The sequence below is a fragment of the Mobula birostris genome, chromosome 12 (assembly GCF_030028105.1).
Source record: "Mobula birostris isolate sMobBir1 chromosome 12, sMobBir1.hap1, whole genome shotgun sequence".
NCBI lineage: Eukaryota > Metazoa > Chordata > Chondrichthyes > Myliobatiformes > Myliobatidae > Mobula > Mobula birostris.
In genome coordinates, this window is record NC_092381.1 from 51,483,332 (window position 1) to 51,510,335 (window position 27,004).

Here is a 27,004-nt window from a genome sequence, read left to right on the forward strand (position 1 = left end):
GTGTATCACTTGATTTTTTTTGTGTGTGATTGCTGCTTTGATTCTTCATGTCATGTTGCTGCAAGAAAATTTTTCATTGCACTTGTGGATATGGTATTAAACTAAACTTTGAATGTTATCCTTCAATTAGCTTAGCAAAATAATACACTGTATAAAAAAACAAAGGACCATATTTGCAAAATTGTAAGTATTGCCCTAAATGATGATCAGAGCTGAGGGAAGGATGAGGATTGAAAAACAGTGAATTCTTCAGAGAAAATATATTTAACTTCAAAGAATACTTAAATATCAAAACTGTTGAGAAAATATCACTGGATGTGGCACCACAAAATTTGCAACAGTAGGTGACAGTGACCATTACTGATAATGGACAATTGTATCACTTTGCTTTGATGTTCTGTGGAAAAAGGACTATTAAGATCCTTGGAGCAGGAGCTCCAGAAGCTGCAGTGGAATAGCCAGATATTCCTTGCAAGCCACTGACTTGCCCTTTCACTTCCAAAACATTCTACATGTCATGAGTTAAATGATATTCACTTCACTTGTGTATAAAGTGTAAGGCAAATACTCAGAAAACTCTGCACCTTTCAGATATTTAACCTGAGTTGATCTGTATCCCACTCACAGTTGGCACAGAGTGGCTGCATTGAAGAAAGCAGCACTTCCGGGTCCAAAGAGCTTTAAGAAATTAAATTTGAATGTCAGGCATACAGATGAACATAGACTGCTTAAGTCTCCTGTGATTTCTGACTTTATCTTTCAGTTTGTCTTATTAAATGTATCAGCATCTTTGACATATCTGCAACTTCTACCACCTGGTAGGTTATAAGCGTATAAAAGCATCAACATTTCCATATTCACTTCATAGTCATAAATATCCAACCTTGGAATTATAGCACTTGCACTTATAGTGCCTTCTAAAAGTATTCAGCCCCCAACTCTTTGTTCACATAAATGAGTACTATTACTAGTGATTTTGATCAATTTAACTGATTTTTTAAATTTGTGAATCATAAGTTTCTTTTTCTACAGTAGAGCCTAAAAAAATTGAGAAAAATTTAAAGCATGAAAAACTAAATAATCAATAAACTAAAATGTCAGCAGTTCAAAAATATTCACCACCTTTTGCTCAGTACTGAGTTGAACCACTTCTCACAGCTAGACTCTAATAGCTTTGCACAATGTGATGGAGCAAGATTTGCCCATTCCTCCATGCAAAATTGTTTGAGCTACGCCAGGTTAGTTGGGGAGTAACAGTGGACAGCAATCTTGGTCTCGCCAGAGATATTTGATCGGGTTAAGGTCAGCATTCTGACTGGACCACTCGAGGACATCAATTTTCTTCATTTGAAGCCACTTCATGGTTGCTCTGGCAGTGTGCTTTAAGTCATTGTGCTGCTAAAAGATGAACTTTCTCCCCAGATTAAACTTTCTGGCAGAGGCTAGCAGGTTTTTAGCCAGGATCTCTCTGTATTTAACAACATTCATCTTTCCATCAATCCTGACTAGATTTCCAGACTCTCCCAACCCAAGACTTTCTTCCACATCTTGACAGTATCTTCTAAGTGACACTTAGCATATCCCTGCCCATAAAGATTTTGCAATTTCTTAACCAGTCCCTCCTCCTTGCCACTCTTCCATAAATACCCTTTTTGTGCACGGTCTTAGAGATTGTGGAGCCATGAACTTCATCTCCAGTTGCAGTTATTGACTTTGGCAGCTCAGTCAGTGTGACTGTTGGCATCATTTTAGCCTCTCTTCAAAGTACAATTCTTCTCTGGTGACTGAGTTTAGAGGGGTGGTCTGATCTGGCATTGCGGCTGTGATTTTATATTTTTCCGCAATGAATTGCAATGAGCTCCAAATGTTCAGTTCCTTTGATATGGTCTTGTACCCTTCCCAAGATTTGTGCTTCTCTATTATCATTTCCCTGACTTGCCTTGAATGCTCTTTTGTCTTCATTTTGGTTTGGTCTGTTGAAAATCTACCATACTGTTGAATCTTAGGGGTATTTTTTCCAGGTGATCCTGCAATTTTCTGCATCAACAAATTGGGTGAGTTGCTAAGGTAATATACAGTAGTGCATCTGAAGAAAGTTAGCTTAGTAATTACAAAGTGGATAAATACTTCAGCTTCACTATTTTGGTTTTTAGTTTTTAATAAATTGTTGACAAGTTTTGGAATTTTTCTTTTGATTTGACAATGCATAATGTTTTGTAGACTGGCTCAAAAAGTCTTACTTCAGTATATTTTAAATTTAGAAAATGTGGCATTAAAATATGAAAATCATTGTGGGGAGCTGAGTACTTTTTCAAGGCACTGCATTAAATGAAAATCCTGGAACCCCCAGCCTGACAGCAGAGTGGGAGTATCCTCACCTTCTGCAGCACTTACAAAGGTGGATGGCTGAGAGCCACCTTCTTAAGGACAGAATGCAAGCATACAATAAACATAGATCTTGCCAGAAATACTTGCATGCTCTGAATTAAAGAGTAGATATTCATCTTTTCAGAAAATTAATCTGCAGGATTTGTAATGCTCACAATGATCAGTGCTACATTTCTTCCTTGCATACATAATACAGAATATCTCATTACAATCACAGTATGTGTGTTAGATTTACTGATTTGCAAGGATTTTGTAACGGACAATGAGAAATTCATAATGTATCCATGTTTACCTTTAATTTTAGTTTTTCAGATCTGAGTGCTACTGTTGAGTTCAATTGTGGTGAGCAATGTTTTTATATGTCTGCTCATCCATTTCAAGTCACGGCCGATGGTGCTATTTTGCTGGCTATTTAATTGTTGATTTTTTTGATATCTTTGATTTTTAATCTGAAATACAGACTCATATTCTATCTTTTAATTCACAGAGGAAGCCTATCAAGGAAATAAGGACACAGTATGAGCCTTGCATGTGTATCAGTGGCAAAAGCTTCAGACAACTTGATGAAATGAAGATTTAAGAGCAATGATTGGTGTACATAAAGCAAACAATATAGGAGTTGAACTGCTTTCTTTCCCAGTGATGAGCCCCCTGGAAACCATCAGTATGGCTGCCTGAAATAGATCAATCAGATTGATGATTTTGTGATAAATCACTAAATGCATATATTCTTAATCTTTGGTATTTTGTTCCGTAAAACCTTTATTATGTTTGAAATAATTCCACTTACAGTGAGGCCTTATGAATCTCACGGACGTCATTGCTTTGCCAAATTTAAGACATCTATCCACATATCTTCTGATCATTACTGCATTGATTTATGCAGTTTTAAATTACTTCTCAACTCAGTGATTTTTTTTTAGTTTAGTTGATTTATGTTATTAAGTGAATTAGGTGTTAGCCTGGGTGTGGTAACACACTCCTTCTGAGCCACAATATTCACTTTTAGCATCTAACCCAAACTTTGGCACAATACTGAAGAGGTGCAGTACTTTTGTATATTATACCTTTTGGCTAAATCATTAAGCCAATTGAATTAGAAGGTCCCATGATGCAACTCATTGCAGAGATGAGCGTTTCCTTTTGAGTTGGTCAATAATGAACTGAAGCAGATTATATCCAGTCATTACTTCATTATCGTTTTTGAGCCTCTTGCTGTTGCAAAATTCACTAGATTCTAAGTGAATGCATTTCCAAAGTACTTTATTGAATGTATCATACTTTAAGATGTTTGAGACGTGAAGTTGTAAAGGAATTCAGTATCAATAAAATCTAATAGCTATATGTACTTAACAGTAATGGGAAGCTGGTCAATTGCAGTGGTAATTTTTTTTTAAAAAAATGCATTGACATTCAGTTCAAAAAGGAATAAGTCATCCAAACTTATATAAAATATTTAGGTATTTATTTTTAGTTTAGCCGATCCTTTCTGGAATTTGGTTTTATTGCTAGTTAATATTTTTTTTTTGAAACAAGCAAAGCTACATAAATATCTTCAGGCTAGCAGGCCGATGAAAAGTTTGAAGTAAACACTTAGACATTTTTCATTTTTCTGGATTCTTCCCATAGCAATTTGCTATGAAGCTCCCACCAGGTCACTGATTTCCAGTGAGAGTGAATTTACTTTTTTCCTATATAAAGTGGAAATTTGTACTGCCTGCAAAAGCTTTCTAAAAATAGTGAGACTCTGATTATTTGGACTTTCAGTAAGTTTACAAAGTTTGCCACTTCTTCATAAAGCTGTAGAATGAATAAATATTCTTTTTATGTTTTTAAAAAAAAAAGCAATATTAAATTAGAGAGGAAGGTCGAGCCTGATGGAGAGCAATGTTTGTATCCTAGGAGTCAATTAACTTAATTTTGACACTGATTATAATCTTACATGAATTACTTTGAAAATAATATTGCTAGAATGCAACAGAAGATTTTGTAATTTAATTTGTATGCTTCTTACAATTTATAGCTTCAAAATGTATGATGGCTTTCAGAAGTTATTGAGTTGTAATTTGAGGGGAAAAAACGTGAACGATGTATGAATGCTATATTCAAAAGTCTGATCAGAATCTTAAAATTCTATATATAGTAGTCAATAGATTTTTGGATATGCAGAGAATCAAGGGATATGTGGTTATTATAAGAAAGTGGCACACAAATAAACCATTAGCCATGATATAATTAAATGGCATAGCAGGTGTGTAGTTTAAAATGGTTTTTACTCGCTTCTATTATTTATGTATTTAAGTACTAAAAATTGGCATTCAATAATTGTAGATACATATAGCTTAATACACAAGTAAATAGAATTGTGCAGTATGCTTTCAAAATAGCAGTAAAAGAATCTCAGAATCCCCTCAGTAAACATGGATCTTGGTTCCTTTAATCAATAGGATGCCATTGTACAGTTAAAGTAGAAAAATGAAATGTTTAAGGTATGTGAGAACAACAAGCCAGAAAACCAATAGTAAAATAACTATTTGCTAAATGTCAACAGCCATGGTTCATTATTTCTTCTTGCACATTCGGGCATGTTATGCTTGTGATTTCTGTCCTCTTTTGCCCATCATCGGAATGACTTTGCAACATTTTATGATTTTACTTGACACTAAACAGCATACTGTTTCAGAATCTGCATTTGCAGTGTGTTTCTAAAATCCTCATTTAGCCCTCTCCTTTCCCACTTTTATTTTGTACCTTGGGATGGTACAGACTCTGCAGTGGTAATCACGTCATAACTAACATAATTCCCCACCCCCTCACTAAATCTAACAGCAGTTTTATGGTATATGAGCATTTGTAATTTAATGAAATTCCAAAGTTGCTCTCGGTGATTCAATTGATCTTAAGCAGGGCAACTTGCAATCTTCTCCATTATAATCAAGGGAGGTCTGAGGTTAGTTTAAGCTCTTAACAAAGTAGTGGCTGGTGGTGCTCCATGCATTTTTCTTGGAATTGTCATGCAATGAAGAGTAATTCCAAGGTGCTTCTGGAGTGTTGCAATCCATGGTGACTCAGGGCGTAGTTCTTTAGCCAGTGGCCGGAAGTTGCTCAGAAGCACTTGATGGTGACTCTTTCTGATAGGTAGCAGGCAGACTCTTGCCCACCTGTAGTTTTTTTTTTCTTGCAGATTGTCATGATTACGTCATGTATGGTTCCCTGGTTTTTCCTCTTCCCAGATGCAGGCATTGATTTTGAGTGTTCATAACTGAAGCTCTTCAGTCTGAGGTTAATAATTTTTGTGGAGATGCCATCTACTCCCAGGGCTTGTTATCTTTTTATTTGGAATATATCCATCCAGGTGACTTGTTGATAAGGAGTGGCAACAATGCTGGCCTGAATATGTTGTGACAAGAGGAAGTCAAGAATGCATTCATCCAGGTCAAATATATTTCGTGAGTTACTAAAAGTATTCCTTCCAGCAGGTATTGCTGCTACTATTCATTGAATGGTGAAAAGGGTATTTGAAGACACTACATCTGGTATCGAAGTCATGGACTACTGGGCATAGCCTACACAGAGGAAGGAGTGCATCATCTTACAGTTTACCCACTTGCCACTTTCTGACCCATCTATGATGGAGCACAGTTCCCATGTTAGCCTCATTTGGCATCTCAGAACCCAAAACGCAAGAGTAGAAGCAAGTCATTCTCAATCCCAAGGGGCTGCAAAAAAAAAAAGAAACCAATCCAGCCATCAAGCATCTTGAAAATCTAATGATTAACAACATGGGTATAATATTATGTTAATGCACAATTACAGTTTAACAAAGTACCTGCCTCCACAAAAGCAATTTTATGCATATATTATGATTTTCTCATAAATAATTCAAAAATATAACATTCCTTTAAAAGTTTACTTGTACCTGGGCTTTCTTAAAATAGAGCACATGTTTCAATTTTAGAATCTTTAAAAGGTTTAGTCAAAAATTGTGAGCTATATTTTCAGGTATGCTTTTGTAAGAATTCATTAATGCTGTGTCTGTTCAGTTAGCGTGATGAGCCCCAAATGCTGGATAGTCAATTCATGACCAATTGAAGTAGGCATCAGAAAAGGATTACTCACCACAGACCACCAGGTTGTTGAAGGAAATGTTTTTAAAATTACTACCAAGCTTCACCATTAGTCTTAAAATCTAAACAAGTATGTTTTGTAATTATAACCAGCTCAACCTTTACACTAGTTGGTTCAATTCCACAACTATCTATGTGCTGTAGATTTTCTGATGTCAAGTTGTGCTTGAGCCATACAATTTTCCCCCTCATATGGTCACAGAGGCAAACATCATCAGAAATTCTTGTCAATTTAGTTAGCTTTGGCATAGGATTCAATGATATTCTCTCATCTCTAACTTGGTGAAATTATAAAGCTTACAAGCATAACTAATAGATTCATAAAAAACAAAAAAAAAATGACAATTGTGCCCTCAAGTCTTCTCTGCTACTCAATAAAAACCATGCTAAATCAATCTTGGCCTCACTTCCTAATGTTTTCCCCTTCCTCACTATCATACGCCAGTTAATTCCATTGTAGTTCAAATGTCCTTTAATTGCCACCTTAAAAATATATTCACTGACTCCACATTGAATGTCTTCTGGGAGAGTGAATTACAAAGATTTGCTACCTTTTGAAAGAATAAATTCTTCCTCCTCTCTGTTTCTACTTTTTCATAAACTATGTTTCCCAGTTCTAGATACAGGCTGTCTATAGGTTAATAATACCTGACTTGCGGGCAGTCCTAAATATTATTAAATTCAGAAGTTTTGTTCAGTCGTATGTGCATTTATTCTCATCTTTGTGCAAAATTAACTTCTGGACATCTGTAAAACGGAACCTGTTCATTACCTGGGAATGTCCTGTAACTAGATTGTGTTGAGCATTTTCTCAGCACCCATCTTGTCGATTCCCCTTGAAATCTTGTATACTTCAATAAGGAAACCACTCATTCTTCTACATTCAAAGGGGAGTAGCCCCAATCTGCTCAATCTTTCTTCATAGCAACCCCTTCAACCAACCCAATGAATCTTCTCTACGCTGCCTCCTAAGTCAATATATCATTCCTTAAACATGGAAACAAATACTGTATGAGTACTGAAGGTAATATCTCACCAGGTGTAAATTTACAGGTTGTAAAGGTACTTCTATGTTCCATACCATGTAATAAAGCCAGCTTTCAATTAGCCTTCCTAATTACTTGCTATATCTAAATGATGATTCTTTCACATTCCTCCTTTCAAAGAGGATAATTTCACATGATACTCCATCTGCCAACTTCTTCCCCATTCATGTAACCAATTTCCTTTTGCAATCTTCTAGTGTCCTTCAAACAAATAGCTAGCTTTTTTTTTTGTTTTATCAACAAAGCATCCCAAATGATAAGTGGTTAATGATGTTATTACAGCTCAATGTGTTCCAGGGGTCAGAATTCAATTCCAGGGCCATCTGTAAGGAGTTTGTCTGTTCTTCCCAAGAACCACTTGGGTTTCCTCCCACGGTCCAACGATGTTCCAGTTAGTCGCTTAATTGATCATTGTAATTTAACTCGTGAATAGTCTAATGTTAATACGTGGCTTTTTGGAAAGGAAGAGCATGTTCTGCACGCCACCTCTAAATAAATAAATAAACAAACAAACAAACACGTTTGTCTACTGGTCTTTCCGTCCGAGTCATTAAAATAATTTGTAAATATTTGAGCCCGACACTAATTTCTGTGGTGCCCCACAAGTTACTGAATGACAATCTGAAGATGACGTAGGCATCCTGATCCCCTGTTGCTGTTACTCCTCCATGTCTGTGAATATACTACCCCCAGTCTTGTGCCCAATTGAACTGTAACCTTTAGACTCTAAACTAACCTCATTGAATACCTTCTGGAAACCTAAATGCACCACTGGTCTTGTTTATCCACCCTCTTTATTCCTTTCACAGAGAACTCCAGTGAATGTGTCAAACATGATTTCCCTTTCTTAAAGACATGCTGACTTCTTGATTGTATAATGATTTTCTAAACATTTTACAATTATCTAATTAATGGATCCCAGCCTTTTTACAATAAAAGGTGTCATGCTAACTGGCCTATAGTTTCCCGCTTTTTTTCCCCCTCTTTGAACAGCCGTATTATATTTGTAGTTGTCGTCTGGGAGTTTTAATTTGCTGATTTACTTGTGATCAAAAAGTGTTTGCACTGAAATATTTCAATGAGATCAAGATATTTTTGCCTTTGAAATTCTCACAATGTCTTTTTTGAACGTGGCATTTAAAATAGTTTGGTCCTTCTGTTACAGTTTCAACACTGATCTCCTGTAAAAGCTGCAGCTCTTCATGTTTTACTTATGGTTTAACACTCATTCAAAGTAATAGAACGTTAATGAAAATTCAGTAATCTCATTGCATTACTTAAGGCACTGATTCCCGGCTGAGTCCCAGATTCTTAAAGTATCAAAGAGGAATTGTAAAGAACATTCACAAATGAATATTATCATTTAAAAATAATTGTACTTTGATATACAGTATCAGTAACATTTTTTCAGATTTTTTTGTCTTGTGTAAGTTGATAGCTTCCCAAAAATTACAAATGTTACAATTTTTATGTTTTAGTGTAAGAGGAGGTAGAAATCAGAGAACTAATTGTATTTCATTGTATACACTTCATATTTTGAGAAAAAAACTGATCTGCCTCAGAAATCAAGCAAATATTAATGATTCCAAGATGGTGATCATTATTTACAGTCATTGCTGTGTGATTTATTAACTGACATTTAAACAATTTATCACTATTTGGTTTCTGGTTCCACCCATTCTCCAGAGGGAAACAATTTGAAATCTTGCAGCTAATAACTTCTAATTTTAGAGGCAGCAGTTGAGGATAAGATACTGAGGGGCATTATAAGGGTTTTATATTTCACTGTTGTGATTCATTTTATTAGCTGGGTAGGTTGTGGAGAACTAAATATTACACAAATATTGACAACAATTGAGGACTATAAAAATGAATTGTCTTGGAAAACTTTTCGTGGTGATGATTAAGTTGTATGATGTTTCAGTCAATTCTTGTAACTTAAGGAGCAATGGTTTAAAAAGAAAAGTATTTCCTCTTCTTAGTTAGTGAAATGTCATTCATGAAGTTTTTTCTGAACAATCTCGCCTGGTTTAATTAATATTGGAAGCTGAGATAGATGTTCATTAACACAGCAGTAAGAAGCTGGAGCAGCATGCCTAAGCTTTGGTGGTTATGCAGAAAAGTTACTTTATGAATTAATAGTGACTAGCAAACATAATAAAATAAGTGAATTTTAATTAACCTACATGACTAAGGGTATTTCTACAAACATTTGTATATTTAATTTGGAAAAGCTTTATGGAATATGTTAGTAATGCAGTTTTACCCATTAAAAGTTTTTTTTCTAGCTGTCACAAAGTGGCAATAACTAATTGCAACTCCATAAATTTCAGTAATTTTACTACATTAGCATCTGCCTTGACTTTATTGTAATGTCTCTCCTTTCTTAATCAAAATGTGGACTTGCCTTCATTCTAGAGAATTATCATTTAATACAGGCTGCTATTTCAATCCAGTGCTGAGGAAAGGTTGTATTCTCAAGTGCACTTTCAGAAGCGGCATTATAACAGGATCCTCTCAGTCATCTCAGGTGAGTAAAGATGTTTTCAAACAGGGACAGAGGATTCTCTGGCTTTTGGCCTATATTTATACCTAAGCAAGGATCACCAAAGCAATTTAATTGATTAATTTTAGTGCTTACTTGATTTTAACCATCCATTTATAGCCAGATCATTTATACAATAGTTTATCTTCCAGACCTAAAACATTTGCTGGAATTACTCTCAGGATCTATCCTTGCCTTTTGATACAATTATTTTTGTTTTACAGTACTCACATTCAGAAAGAAGGATAAGAGATTAAACAAGGTATCAGTCAATTTCTAATTGTAAAGAATTTAACTTGAGGCACAACACAACAGCCAACAATGAAAGCAACCTAGTTTCTTTTTAGCAAGAAAATTTCAAAGCAAGTTCTGGGTTGTTGGGAGAAAAAGGTATTTTCTTTCCTTCATTATATTTTCCTGAAAATCCACATGGAATGATTTTATATCTATCATCAATGAATCTCATCAGTTGGAGGACTTATTTCTCATCTCTGCAACTGTTCATACTTTTCTTTTCATCAGGTGGTATAGGTTAGAATCTTGCTATATAAGGCTCCATTTTATTTGGCCATCACATAGGCTTCCTTCAGCATCAGGTGCAGTAGGCCCCCTGACATAAATCATTTTTAAGTGAACAGGACTTTAATTCATGAACAGGTGGAGTTTAAGCCAGACACGTTTGAGGTGTTGCATTGTGGGAGGTCAAATGGAAGGAGAAAGTATATAGTTAATGGTAGGTCTCTTAATAACATTGAGGTACAGAAAGCTTTTGGAGTTTTGAAAGTGGCTACAAAAGTGGACAGGTGGTAAAGTAGGCATATGGAATACATATATTCATTGGTAGTGGTGTTGAGCAAAGAATAAGGAAGTAATTCTATAGTTACAATTTTAGTCAAATCACACCTAGACTATAGTGTGCAGTTTTAGTCACCAAATTATATGACTGATGTGGAGACTGGAAAAGGTACAGAATTTTTCCAGAAGGCAGCCTGGGTTAGAAGGTATGTTCATGCCCAGGGACTGGAGACCACCCAGACAGTATATGAGGTGTTGCTCCTCCAACCTGAGTTTGGCCTCATCATGGCAGTAGAGGAGGCCATGTATGGACATATCCGAATGGGAATGTGAAGCAGAGTTGAAGTGGGTGGCAACCGGGAGATCCTGTCTGTTGTGGCGGATGGAGCAGAGGTGCTCAGTGAAGCAGTCCCCCAATCTGCGTTGGGTTTCACTGATGTAGAGGAGGCCGCATGGGAGCACCGGATGCAATAGATGACCCCAACAGACTCACAAGTGAAGTGTTGCCTTACCTGGAAGGACTGTTTGGGGCCCTGAATAGTGGTGAGAGAGGAGGTGTAGGGACAGGTGTAGCACTTACGCTTGCAGGGATAAGTGCCGGGTGGGAGATCTGTGGAGAAGGATATGTGGACCAGGGAGTCACGGAGGGAACGATCCCTGTGGAAAGCGGAGAAGGGTAGAGAGGGAAAGATGTGCTTAGTGGTGGGGTCCTGTTGAAGGTGGCGGAAGTTGCGTAGGATAATGTGCTGGATCCGGAGGCTGGTGGGGTGGTAGGTGAGGACAAGGGGAACTCTGTCCCTGTTGTGACGGGAGGATGGGGTGAGGGCTGAAGTGCGGGAAATGGAGGAGATGCGGGTGAGGGCATCACTGATGATGGCAGAAGGGAAACCACGATCCTTAAGGAAAGAGGACATCTGAAATGTCCTGGAATGGAAAGCCTCATCCTGGGGGAGATGTGGTGGAGACGGAGGAACTGGGAATAGGGAATAGCATTTTTGCATGTGGCGGGGTGGGAAGAGGTATAGTCGAGGTAGTTATGAGAGTCAGTGGGCTTATAAAAGATGTCTGTCTCCAGAGATGGAGACCGAGAGATCGAGAAAGGGGAGAGAAGTGTCCGAGATGGACCAAGTGAATTTGAGGGCCTGGTGGAAGTTAGAAGTAAAGTCGATGTAATTGACGAGCTCAGCATGGGTGCAGGAAGCAGCACCAATGTAGTCGTCAATGTAGCAAAGGAAAAGTTGGGGAGCAGTACCAGTATAGGTTTGGAGCATAGATTGTTCCACATAACCAACGAAGAGACAGATATAGCTGGGGCCCATGCGAGTGCCCATAGCTACACCCTTGGTCTGAAGAAAGTGGAAAGAGCCAAAAGAGAATTTATTAAATGTGAGTACCAGTTCCGCCAACTGGGGGAGTGTGGTAGTGGTGGGGAACTGGTGAGGTTTATTGTCCAGAAAGTAGCAGAGGGCTTTGAGGCCTTCTTGATGGGGAATGGAAGTGTATAAGGGTTGGATATCCATAGTGAAAATGAAGCTGTTGGGACCGGGGAACTGGAAGTTATTGAAGAGGTGGAGGGCATGGGATGTATCCCGGATGTAGGTGGGGAGGGACTGAACTATGGGTGACAAAATGGAGTCCAAGTAGGCAGATACAAATTTGGTGGGGCAGGAGCAGGCAGAAACTATGGGTCTACTGGGACAGTCAGGCTTGTGGACGTGTTGTTGACAGAGTTTAAGTGGCTTTTAAATAGCTGCATGGATATGAAGGGAATGGAGGGATATGGACAGGAGGGCATTTTGTATAAAATGGCATTAAGATCGACTGGAGGACATGGGCTGTACTTTCATTCAGGCTTCAGTCTTTAAAACAAGCATTGAAATTCCATAGTCCTTCATTTGTCCAAACTCTCATTTTTGAGCGCTGTCCATTAACTAGAAAAACATGCAGCTAGCTTCCATGAATTCGAAACCTCCAGTTGAAATTGGGATCCAATCCAGTCCAATTCAAAGTTATCCCCAGTCATACATTCAATTTCTCCATTTGTGTCAGCTTCAGACTGAACCAGAATTTGGAAGATGAGTGTTGTTTGTAACACATATCCAAGATTCCAACCCCATATACTGTACACATCTGAAACCAGCTACAGTATATCCATCCCACTAACATTGCCCATCCATCTTCTCACACATACATGCACACACACATTTTCTCCAATCTTTTGATCAACACTCCCAAACTTTGTTGTACTTTTTAATTTCAATCTGAATTTACACCTGTGGAGCATCATTGATATTCCATATGATATTCTGATAAAGAAATGCAAATGATTAAAGCCACTTGCTGATATGTGATATAACAACTGAGATACTATTTAAAAGTATTTTGTGTGTATTATTGGAGCAAGTAAGCCATGTTTTGTGCTTGTAAAATCTGTCATTATTTTTAGTCTTGCATCAGTCCTTGAAGTGGAAGAATAGAAGATTTGCTTACTGGCAAGACCAAAGAGTGAGGTGACAAAAGGATGCCTTTTCTGGTTGGCTGCTGGTGACTAGTAATATTCTGCAGGGATCATTTGGGACTGCATTTTTCATGTTATATGTCAGTGATTTGGATGACAAAACTAATAGCTTTGTAGTTAAGTTTGCAGATGATACGAAGATAGGTGCAGAGCAGGTAGTCTTGAGGAAGCAGGGAGTCTGCTGGAGCACTTGCAGATTAGGAGAATGGACAAAGAAGTACCAGATGGAATATAGTGTAGGGAAGTGTATGGCCATCCACTTTGGTAGAAGGAATAAAGGCATAGATAATTTTTAACTGGAGAAAATTCAAAGATCAGATATGCTAAAGGCCCTGAGAGTTCTCGCCTAGTATTCCCAAAATATTAACTTGTAGGTTGAGTAACTTGCAGGTAAGAAAGACAAATCCAATGTTAGCATTCATTTTGAGAAAAACATAAAAGCAAGGATGTAATGCTGAGGTTAATATGGCATTGGTCAGACCACACAAAGTATTGTGAGCAGTTTTGTGCCCTTTCTCTAAGAAAACCTGCTGGCACTGGAGAGGGCCCACAAGAATAATTCGAGGAATGAGTGGGTTACTCCAGTCAGCTTGGATTAGTAACAATGTCTCCTCCACAATCTTTGTCAGCACAGGTGCACTACAAGGCAGTGAGCTTAGCCCCTGTTCTACTCACTTTTACACTTATGACTGTGAGGCTAAGCACAGCTCCAATGACAGATGTGTTTGCAGATGACACAACTTTCATTGAATGAATCAAAGGTGGTGATGAAACCAGCATATAGGAGGGAGAATAAAAACCTGGCTGAGTGGTGCCACAACCACAACCTTTCATTCAAAGTAAGCAAGACCAAGGAGCTAGCCTGGGGTCCATGAGCAGTTCTCATTGGGGTATCAGAGACAAAGAAGGTCAGCAACTTTAAATTCCTCAGAGTTACCATTTCAGAGGATCTTTCCTGGGTCCAGCACGTAAGTGCCATTACAAAGAAAGCGTGGCAGCACCTCTACTTTTTTTTTTAGAATTTTGCAAAAATTCAGCATGCCATCTAAAACTGTCAAACTTATATGAATGTGTGGTGGACAATATATTGACTGGTTGCATCATGGCTTGGTACGGAAACACCAGTGCCCTTGAAATGCAAAGTCCACAAAAGGTAGTGGATATGGCCTGGTCTATCACAGGCAAAACTGTCCCCACCACTGAGCACATCTACATGGTGCATGTTGTTGCATGAAGGAAGTCACTGGAGAAAAGTACTAGTAGATCATCAAGGATACCCCACCTTCCAGGTCATGCTTTCTTCTTGCTGCTGTCATCAGGATGAAGGTACAGGAGCCTCAGGACCTACACTACCACTTTCAGGCAATGTCATTACCCCTCAACCATCAGGCTCTTGAACCAGAGGGGATAACTTTGATCTTCCCATCAATGAACTGTTCCCACAAACTATGAGCTCACTTTCAATTATTCTTCTTCTCAATATTAATTTATTATGATTTTTAAAATATTTGTATTTTCACAGTTTGTTTTTTGCACATTGCTTGGGGTGGTCTTTCATTGATTCTACTGTGTTTCTTGTATTTACTGTGAATGCCTACAAGAAAATAATTTTAGGGTTTGATATGATGATAAATATGTAGTTTGATAATAAATATACTTTGCACCTTAAGCATATGAGAAGCATTTGATGGCTCTGGGCCTGTACTCACTGGAGTTTAGAAGAATGAGAGGGATGTTAACATTAATTTCAAGAAGTCTTGAATACAAGTGCAGGGATGTGATATTGAGGCTTTATAAAGCACCGGCGAGGCTTCATCTTGAGTATTGTGAACAGTTTTGGGCTCCTCATCTAAGAAAAGATGTGCTGGCATTGGAGAGGGTCCAGAGGCAGTTCAAAAGGTTGATGACTCTGGGTCTGTACTTGCTGGAATTTAGAAGAATGAGAGAGGGGTGGATCTCAAATGTTGAAAGGCCTGGGCAGAGTAGATATGGAAAGGATGTTTCCCATGATGGGGGAGTCTAGGACAAGATGGCACAGCCTCAGGATAGAAGGGAAGCATTTAAAATAGAGATGCAGAGAAATTTCTTTATCCTGAGGGTGGTGAATTTGTGGAATTTGTTACAGGCAGTTGTGGAGGCCAAGTCATTGGTTGTATTTAAGGCAGAGATTGATGGTTCTTAATTGGACATGGCATCAAAGTTTATGGGAAGAAGGCCAGGGAATGGGGTTGAGAATGGGAAAAAAGGATCAGCCATGATTGAATGGTGGAGCAGACTTGGTGAGCCAAATGAACTAATTCTGCTCCTATGTCTTATGATCTTATTTCATCGACACCAGTCAAATATTGAAAAGCCTATATAGAGTGGACAAGGAGAGGATGTTGATAGTGGGGAAGTCTAGGACCGGAGCGTACAGCCTCAAAATAGAGGCACATCCATTTACAGCAGAGATGAGGAATTTCTTTAGCCAGAGAGGAGTAAATCTGTAGAATTCATTACCACAGATAGCTGAGAAAGCCAAGTCATAGCGTGCATTTAAAGTGGAGATTGGTAAGTTCTTGATTAGTCAGAGCGTCAAAGGTTGCAGGGAAAAGGTAGGAGAATGGGGCTGAGAGGGTTAATAAGTCAGCCATGAAGGAGTGGCACAGCAGACTCGATGTGCTGAGTGGCCTAATTCTGATCCTTTATCTTATAGTCTCATAGTCTTACAGTCCTACTCAAGTATTTCTACCTCAACCACTACCTCCCTGAGAATCGTGATCCTCAAACAGTTCATAGACGAATAAGTTCAACGACAAGCTGAGCACCTGAACAGAGTTTATTGACAGTGAAATGTTTTTGGATGGACTGCAAAATAAAAAGACAACAGACTACTTACTCTGAGATCCATTAAAATTTTGGCTCTGGAGGCCTTTTGGCTCCTACCAGAAAGTGTCTGCAGCACATATGTGACTTTTAGTGATGTTAATACACATTATGTTAAGGACGTGGTCCAGCATGTAGTTTGTGTTCCATTTTGCATATGCTGGATATGTGAACGGGAGTGGTATTGAGGCCATGATGTAATTTTTTAATGCATGTTTCTATCTCATATTCAACATCAGTGCAAATTTTTCTTGGGTATGTAGCTGGCAGTGCAATATTTTCATATTGTTAAGAAGTAAATTTTTTAGTGCTTTCATCTGTACAAGTCAGTTATGTGTAATACATATCATGTGTTTAGTATCTTTTGTTACTCACTCATACCATTCAAAAGAAAGCCAAACTAATATTTATTGAATCCATCAGCTCCAGTTGTTTGTGCCCAGTGACTGCATAATTAACCATAAAAATGTCATAACAGCTTCAGATACAAATTGAGTTAATTTGGAAAAGAACACTTAACAATGAAAACACAACTACATCCAAATTCAAACATACGCTGGTTAGAGATTTTTTTTACTTTCCTTCCCCTACCCCACCCACTGTCCAATATCCTCTCTAAGGCTAACTAATAGAGAAAGCATCAAGCTGCTATGGTCTTGGCTCTCTCCTCCAGGGCACATGTCTGCCAAATTCTCAGATTACAGTCTCAACATATTTTAATGAGCAAGTTTGAAAGTCTGTTTATAATGTTTAGCATTTTTGGAAGATTCAACGTTTTGAGATGGAATGTATAACAATAAGAATGTGATTCTCTTTTGCAATAATGGTATTGTGTTATATCAAAAAGAGTCATGTTCTAAAGTTACCACATGGTTTATATGCAAATAGTGCAACATTTTCTTGTCTTGTGTGTTGGATGACTGATTTACAGCACCATTATAGTATCAAGTGGATTCAAAGCTTTCATAATGGAAAAAGATTGCAGATTGGTAACGGGAGAGGAAGCAGGATGACATATTCATGAAAAGAATGTGGAATGTTTGGTCTGTCTCTTTCTAATACTACAACATCCAATGTAATCTCTCCCTGGGAGTATGGCTGAACTTTGGCAAGAGGTACATTTTCAGGTACATATAAAGAACATCTTTAAACACTGAGGAGCTGAGTGGCTGTCAGGTATTCTATTGCTTTTACTGGGAAATTGGAGAGGGGACTCTGGTATTAAGTTCCAAATGGAAAACATTTTTTTATTTTCTATAGAATTCAGTTTAATTATTACTGTAATAGCATAATTTTGAAATTTTCCATTATCAATAGAGGCTCACGAAAAGGTACTGACAATTGTAAGGTTAAATTATATGCACTAAGTATTATTGTTAGGGTCAATGTACTTACCAAAAAAGATATTAGGAAAAATTGAGAAAAAGATTAAATAGCATTTTATCACATTATAAATCATCAAAACGTGACAAGATTAAAGAGCTAAGTGTGTTCATATTGAATTAAGAAAACTAACAGATGGGTAGATTTGAGAAAATGATAACATTTCCAAGTGAATATGATGGATAAGAAAAATTATTTCAGTAAAATCAGAAAATTGAACAACAGAAGTTATAACAATCAAAAATAAGCAAATTGAAGGAGTAATTATTTCACTCATGCTTTGTTAATTTATCAAATTGATGGTGAACTAATCAACACAATTTTTGTTAATTAGTCAAATAAACTGCTCAATTATGTACATTGTGCCCCAATAAGCAACAGGATCGTTTTCAAAGATATTGTTTCAAATCCTCTGTGACCTACCACTTTAAACTGTTGCATCCCTAAAACTCTCCAAGATAAGAGTACTTCAGTTCTGGTCTCATGTGCATCTTAAAACATAGAACATAGAAAACCTACAGCATAATACAGGCCCTTCATCCCACAAAGTTGTGCCGAACATGTCACTACCTTAGAAATGACTAGACTTACCCATAGTTCTCTATTTTTCTAAGCTCCATGTACCTATCCAAAAGTCTCTTAAAATACCCTATCATATCTGCCTCCACCAACATTGCCGGCAGCCCATTCCACACACTCACCACTCCCTGAGTAAAAAACTGACATCTCCTCTGTACCTACTCCCCAACTCCTTCAACCTGTGTCCTCCTGTGGCAACCATTTCAGCCCTGGGAAAAAACCTCTGGCTATCCACATGATCAATGCCTCTCATCATCTTACACACCTCTATCAGGTCACCTCTCATCCTCCGTCGCTCCAAGGAGGAAAGGCTGAGCTCACTCAACCTGTTTTCATAAGGCATGCTCCCGAATCCAAGCAACATCCTTGTAAATCTCCTCTGCACCCTTTCTATGGCTTCCACATCCTTCCTGTAGTGGTTCCTAAACTCAATTTCATGATTGATGAAGGCCAATACACCGTATGCCTTCTTAACCACAGTGTCAACCTGCGCAGCTGCTTTGAGCGTCCTGTGGACTCAGACCTCAAGGTCCCTCTCATCCTCCACACTGCCAAGAGTCTTACCATTAATACTATATTCTGCCATTGTATTTGACCTACCAAAATGAACCACTTCACACTTAGATGGGTTGAACTCCATCTGCCACTTCTCAGCCCAGTTTTGCATCCTATCGATGTCCTTCTGTAACCTCTGACAGCCCTCCACACTATCCACAACACCTCCAACCTTTGTGTCATCAGCAAACTTACTAACCCATCCCTCCACTTCCTCATCCAGGTGATTTATAAAAATCACGAAGAGTAGGGGTCCCAGAACAGATCCCTGAGGCACACCACTGGTCACCAATCTCTATACAGAAAATAACCCGTCTACAACCACTCTTTGCCTTCTGTGGGCAAGCCAATTCTGGATCCATAAAGCAATGTCACCTTGGATTCCATGCCTCCTTACTTTCTCAATAAGCCTTGCATGGGGTACCTTGTCAAATCCCTTGCTGAAATCCATATACACTACATCTACTGCTCTTCCTTCATCAATGTGTTTAGTCACATCCTCAAAAAATTCAATCAGGCTCGTAAGGCATGACCTGCCCTTGACAAAGCCATGCTGACTATTCCTAATCACATTATACCTCTCCAAATGTCCATAAATCCTGCCTCTCAGGATCTTCTCCATCAACTTACCAACCACTGAGGTAAGACTCACTGGTCTATAATTTCCTGGGCTATCTCTACTCCCTTTCTTGAATAAAGGAACAACATCCGCAACCCTCCAATCTTCCGGAACCTCCCACGTCCCCATTGATGATGCAAAGATCATCACCAGAGGCTCAGCAATCCTCCCTCGCCTCCCACAGTAGCCTGGGATACATCTCATCTGAATCCGGTGACTTATTCAACTCGATGCCTTCCAAAAGCTCCAGCACATCCTCTTTCTTAATATCTACATGCTCAAGCTTTTCAGTCTGCTGCGAGTCATCACTACAATCACCAAGATCCTTTTCCATAGTGAATACTGAAGTAAAGTATTCATTAAGTACCTCTGCTATTTCCTCCGCTTCTATACACACTTCCCCACTGTCACACTTGATAGGTCCTATTCTTTCACATCTTATCCTCTTGCTCTTCATTTTCTAATCGCTGCAATGTATGCGCCATGTCCTCTGTACCTCAAGAATTGTTCTTCACAGTTCCCTGTCAAAACATCTTCATCTTTCTATCTCACTTTTTATCTCCTGGATCTCTCCTTTAAAACTACCTTTTTAACCATGCTATGCCATTTGCTTTGTATCTTTCTAAGTGGTTCTGTGTCAAATTTTTCATGATGGTACTCCTGTAGATTTTAGACTAAGTTAAAGATACTTAAAGTTTTTTTTTACTTTAGTTATAGCAATAACTGTATTTTCTTCATAGTTACAGCTAGAAATACCCAAGATACTCTTTAACAAGAATGTCACTCATATTAAAACATTCACTTCTTTTGATTTTGGAATCTATTAAGCTTGCTTTATAGCCACCTTACTAATGTTGAACTGGACTGTTGTGTTGACCAAACACCGGGTGCAGTGTTGACCGAAGTCATTTTTTGTTGCTTTTGTATTGCATTCCATACTCAATGATTCAGGAACAGCTTCTTCCCCTCTGTCATCAGATTTATAAATGGTCTATGAACTCATTAATCACTTTTTTACACTATTTACTTATTTTGTAATTTGTAGTAATGTTATGTCCTGCACTGTACTGCTGTTACAAAAGAATAAATTTCAAGCCATATAAGATAATGCTAATGAAGCTGATTTTGATTCTGATACAAATTGATAAAACAACTGAAGGGTTTTACTTTAATTTATCCAACAATAAATTTCCTGCTTTACAATGTTGGGTGGTTCTGACTTCAGGTTTGGAAAATGAATCCGACAGTTCCATTAAAAGTATTCCCATACCTTTAGAGACAAGATCAAGTGAGGTGAGAATAAGTTTAGTTGCCAATTTACTTAAGAAATTAAGTTGATCTGGTTTCAGTTAGCTATTTTACCCTTTATGCTATATTATGTGAAATACTGTCTTTCATGCAGTTCCAATCAGAACAAGCTTGCATGCTTTGGAAAACAAATAGAAACTGCTGTTACTGGATATTATAAATAAAAACAGAAAATGCCTGAAATACTCAGCTCATCATGCATCCATCGAGACTGAGAGATGCAGAGTTCATGTTTCAGCTCAGTACTCTTCAGTCAAAACAGATTTTTAAGTTTGCAGTGCTCTATTGATGCTCACTTGGTGAGTTTCAACTTTAAATGTGAAGCTTTATTTTCATGTTCAACATTCTGTTGCAGAATTATGAAAAATTAACCCCATTTTGTATGCCAATTTATTTAAAAAGACACTGCTGTCCAATAATTGTAGGTATGCCAAGCTATGGTTCCTAGGCTTCTAGTTTCAAAAGGTAATTGGTTGCATGATGATATTTTGTGAAATAGTTGATTTTTAAATTACCTGAACACACGAGTTTATAATTCATGTTTCTGTGTGATCTGTAGTTGTAGCTGTTAATTTTAGAGCATAAGATCATAAAATATAGGAGCAGAATTAGGCCATTTGGCCCATCAAGTCTACTTCGTCATTCAATCATGGCAGATCCTTTTCTTCCTCCTCCTCAACCCCAGTTCCCGGTCTTCTCCCTGTAACCTCTGGTGCCATGTCCAATCAAGAATCTATCAGTCTCTGCCTTAAATACACCCAACGATCTGGTCTCCACAGCTGCTTCAAATTCCACAAATTCACCACCCTCTGGCTAAAGAAATGTCCCTGCATCTCTGTTTTGAATGGATGCCCCTCTATCCTGTGACTGTGCCCTCTTGTCCTACACTCTCCCACCATTGGAAACATCCTTTCCATCTCCCACTTTGACTATTCCTTTCAACATTCGAAAGGTTTCAATAAGATTCCCCCCCCCCCCATTCTTCTAAGTTCCAGTGAGACAGACCCAGAGTCATCAAACGTTCCTTGTATGATAACGCTTTCATTCCTGGAATCATCCTTGTGAACCTCCTCTGGACCCTCTCCAATGCCAGCACATCTCTTCTAAGATGAGGAGACCAAAACTATACACAATACTTAAGGTGAGGCCTCACCAGTGCCTGAAAAAGCCTTAGCATCACATCCGTGCTCTTGTACTCTAGACCTCTTGAAATGAATGCTAACATTGCATTTGCCTTCCTCACCACTTACTCAACCTGCAAGTTAATCTTTAGGGTTTTCCACACAACAGCTCCCAAGTCCCTCTGCATCTCAGATGTTTGGATTTTCTCCCCATTTAGAAAATAGTCTGCACATTAATTTCTACTTCCAAAGTGCATGACAATGCATATTCCATTATTATATTTCATTTGCTACTTTCTTGCCCATTCTCCTAATCTGTCTAAATCCTTCTTCATCCTACCGCTTTCCTTAAAATTACCTGCCCCTTCACCAAGCTTCGTATCATCTACACACTTGGCAAAAAAGCCATCTATTTCATCATCTAAATCATTTATATACGGCATAAAAAGAAGTGGTCCCAACACTGACCCCTGCGGAACATCACTAGTCACTGGCAGCCAACCAGAAAAGGATCCTTTTATTCCCACTCACTGCCTTCTTCCAATTAGTCAATGCTCTAACCATGTTAGTAACTTTCCTGTAATACCACAGGCTCTTAACTTGGTAAGCAGCCTCATGTGTGGTACCTTGTCAAAAGCCTTCTGAAAGTCCAAATATACAACATACGCTGCATCCCCTTTATCGATCCTATGTGTAATCTCCTCAAAGAATTCCAGCAGGTTCGTCAGGCAGGATTTTCCCTTAAGGAAACCATGTTGACTTTGTTCTCTCTAGCCCTGTATCACCAAGTACTACATCACCGCGCCCTTAACAACTGACTCTAACATCTTCCCAACCACTGACGTCGGGCTAACTGGTCTATAATTTTCTTTTTGCTGCCTGCCTTCTTTCTTAAAGAGTGGAGTGACATTTGCAATTTTCCCGTCCTCTGGCACCATGCCAGAGTCCAATGATTTTTGAAAGATCATTTCTATTCCCGCCACAATCTCTAACACAACTTCTTTCAGAACCCTGGGGTGCAGTTCATCTGGTCCAGGTGACTTAGATACTTTTAGGTCTTTCAGCTTTTTGGCACCTTCCCCCTTGCACCCACTTCTTTTCCTTCACACACATACAACTTCTGGCACACTGCTAGTGTCTTCCACAATGAAGACTGTTGCAAAATATTTATTTAGTTTATCTGTCATCTCCTTGTCCCCCATTATTATTTCTCCTGCCTCATTTTCTAGCGGTCTTATATCCACTCTCATTTCTCTTTTTTTACATACTTGAAAAAAGTTTTTACTATCCACTTTGATATTATTTGCTAGCTTACTTTCATATTTCATCTTTTCCCTTCTAATGGTTCTTTTAGTTGTTTTCTGTAGGTTTTTAAAAACTTCCCAATCCTCTCTCTTCCCACTAATTTTTGCTTTGTTGTATGCCCTCTCTTTTGTTTTATACATTAGCTTTGACTTCTCTTGTCAGCACGGTTGTACTACTTTGCCATTTGAGTATTTTGTCACTTTTGAAATATACATGTCCTGCACTTTCCTCATTTCTTCCGGAAACACACACCATTGCTGCTCTGCTGACATCCCTGCCAGCAGCTCCATCCAAATTACTTTGACCAACTCCTCTCTCATACCAATGTAATTTCCTTTACTCCACTGAATTACAGTACGTCAGACTTTACTTTTTCCCTATCAAATTTCCAGTTGAATTCAATCATATTGTGATCACTGATTCCTAAGGGTTCTTCTACTTTAAGCTCCCTAATCACCTCTAATTCATTACATAACACCCAATCCAGTATAGTTGATCCCCTAGGAGGCCCAATGACAAACTGCTCTATAAAGCCACCTTCTAGGCATTCAACAAACTCACTCTCTTGCGATCCATTACCAACCTGATTTTCCCAATCAACCTGCATGTTAAAATCCCCCATGACTATCACAATATTGCTCTTTTGACACACTTTTTCTATTTCCTGTTGTAATCTGTGGCCCACCTCCCAGCCACTGTTGGGAGGCCTGCATACAACTGCCATCAATGTCCTTTTATCCTTGCAGTTTCTTAACTCAACCCACAAGGATTCAACATCTTCCAATCCTATGTCACATCTTTCTACTGATTTGATGCCGTTCCTTACAAGTAGAGCCACACCTCCGCCTCTGCCTACCTTCCTTTCCCTCAGATACAATGTGTAACCTTGGATATTCAGCTCCCAACTACAACCATCCTTCAGCCATGATTCAGTGGTGGCCACAACATCATACCTGGCAATCTGTAATAATGCAACAAGATCATCCACCTTATTTCTTATACTCTGTGCATTGAGATATAACACCTTGAGTACCGTATTTGCTACCCTTTTTGATTTACTTCCCTGATATACTGATACTCACCCTGCTGGCTGTGACTGTGTCCCATCACCTGCCTGCCCTTCCTGACAGCCTGACTGCACACTGTCTTTACTTTTTTATCATCTGTCCTATCCTGAGACCTATCACTCCGGTTCCCACCCCACTGCCAAATTAGCTTAAACCCTCCCCAACAGCTCTAACAAACCTGCCCATGAGAATATTGGTCCGCCTCAGGTTCAGGTGCAACCTGTCACTTTTGAACAGGTCATACCTCCCCCAGAAGAGATCTCAATGATCCAAGCATCTGAAGCCCTGCCCCCTGCACCAGCTTCTCAGCCACACATTTATCTGCCAAATCATCCTGTATCTAACCTCACTGGCACGTGGTACAGGCAGCAATCCAGAAATTACTACCCTGGAGGTCCTGCTTCTCAGCTTTCCGCCTGGCTCTCTAAAATCTCTTTTCAGGACCTCTTCGCTTTTCCTTCCTATGTCACTGGTACCAGTATGTAACAAGACAACTGTGTGCTCTCCCTCCCTCAATGTTGTGGACACGATCTGAAGCATCCCTGACCCTGGCACCTGGGAGGCAACGTACCATCTGGGTGTCTCATTCACGTCCACAGAATCTCCTGTCTGTTCCCCTCACTATTTTAAAACATTTATAAGTGTGGATGGGGGGTGAATCACTTAGGCTGTAAATATACATGATATGCACCTGTGATATCACACCTTAAAGCAAGCATGCATCAGTCAATTCCCCGCAACACCATTCAGAATCAAAATAAAGTTACTTGGTGGTCATCATACACTCTTCAAAAGCACTTTATAAAGGATAAGGATGTTGTACATATTTTGCAACTTCTCAAACAAAGGAAGGGAAATAATATAGAAAACTGATAAGTTGAAATTATTAATTATTTACTTCCACAATAAAAAGCTTTTATATTGGAGCAAAAAAACTGTAGATGCTGGAAATCTGAAACAGAACCAGAAAGTGCTCAGTCAATCAGGCAGCATCAATTGTGAGAGAAACTTACTTTTAGTTCACTTCTAATGCCCTCAATCTCCTTAGTAACTTCCAATTCCCTGGTCCTAACCGTCTCATCTTCACCTTGGGTGTACAGTCCCTATACACTTTTGTCCCCCATCAGGAAGGCCTTAAAGCCCTCCACTTCTTTCTTGACAAAATAACCAACCCATCCCCTCCACTACCACCACCCTCCATCTGGCAGAACTCGTCCTCACCTAGAACAATTTTACCCCTGTCTCCTCCCACTTTCTCCAAACTCGAGGGGTAGCCATGGGCTCTCACATGGGCCTCATTTATACCTGCCTCTTTGTCAGCTATGTCAAACAGTCCATGTTCAAAGCCTTCACAAGTTATACTCCCCAACTCTTCCTCTGCTACATTATGATTGCATTGGTGCTACTTCATACATCCAGGCTGAGTTCATCAATTTTATCAACTTTGCCTCTAACTTCCACCTTGCCCTTAAATTCACTTAGTCCATCTCTGGCACCTCCCTCTGCTTTCTTGATCTCTCTGTCTCAATCTCTGGAGACAAACTGTCATAAACACTTCTATAAACCTACTGATACCATGGTTATCTCAACTATACTTCTTCCTACCCTGTCTCTTGCCAAAAGGTTATTCCCTTTTCTCAGTTTCTTCATCTCTGTTGCATTTGTTCCCAGAATGCAGCTTTCCATTCTGGGAAATCAGAGATGTCCTGCTCCTTTGAGAACAGGGTTTCCCTCCCTCTACTATTGACGCTGCCCTCACCCGCATCTCCATTTCCCGTACATCCACACTCACCCCATCTTCTCACTGCCTTAACTGTGATTCATTCCCCCATTTCATTACCTACCATCTCCTCAGCCTCTGCATCCAATGTATTATCCTTCTCAGCTTCCTTCATCTCCAAAAGAATCCTACCACTAAACATATCTTTACCTCCTCCTCCTCCCCCCCCCCATCACTTTCCGCAGGGATTGCTTCCTCTGCGATTCCCTTATCCATTTGTCCCTCCTCACCAGTTTCCTTCCTGGCACTTATCCCTGCAAACAGCTTAAGTGCTACATCTGCCCATTCACTTCCTCCGTCACCTCCATTCAGGACCCGAAACAGAACTTCCAGGTGAGGCAACACTTCTCCTGTGAATCTGCTGGGATTGTCTACTGTGTCCGGTGCTCCCGATGTGGCCCTTTTCACTTTAGTGAGACCCGTCGTAAATTGGGGAACCACTTCAAGCACTTCCACGTCATCCACCACAAGCGAGACTTCCCAGTGGCCAAATATTTTAATTCTCCTTCCCATTCCCATTTCGACATGTTGATCTATGGCAGTCTTTTCTGCCAGGGTGAAGTCACCCTCAGGGTGGAGGAGCAACACCTTATATTCCATCGGGGTACCCTCCGGCCTGATGGCATGAATATCGATTTCTCCTTGGGTGAACAAATTCCTGGGTTCCTTTCTCCTATTGTCCACTCTCGTCTCCTATCAGATGCTTTCTTCTCCAGCCCTTGGCCTTTCCCACCCAGTTGTTTTCACCTATCAACCTCTGGCTTATCTCTTCCCCTGCCCTGCCTCCTTTTTATTCTGGAATCTTCCCCCTTCCTTCTCAGTCCTGAAGAAGGGTCTCAGTCCGAAACATGGACTGTTTACTCTTTTCCATTGATGCTGCCTGACTTGCTGTTTTCTGTGTGTGTTACTTCTAGGCAGCTTATAATGTAAGGTGTTCCTTCCACTGCTTACTCAGAGGACTTCTCATGCTTAGCCTTGAAGTTCTTAATATTATCACACGTGC

General features: G+C 39.2%; 1 protein-coding gene across 3 annotated transcripts in view; it reads left to right on the forward strand.

Annotated features, from left to right (window-relative positions):
- Nucleotides 1-4,936, forward strand: part of tm2d1 (TM2 domain containing 1) — a 76,163-nt gene extending 71,227 nt beyond the window's left edge. The window contains exon 7 of one of the 3 annotated variants that reach the window (XM_072273788.1): nucleotides 2,876-2,964. Coding sequence is in view for 2 of the 3 variants with exons in the window: in XM_072273786.1 (XP_072129887.1) it covers nucleotides 2,876-2,968 (93 nt within the window). In the remaining variant the exon portion in view is untranslated. Of the gene's footprint in view, nucleotides 1-2,875 lie in introns of all 3 variants that reach the window. The other 2 variants (XM_072273786.1, XM_072273787.1) reach the window with 2 other exon arrangements.
- Nucleotides 4,937-27,004: the final 22,068 nt, after the last annotated feature.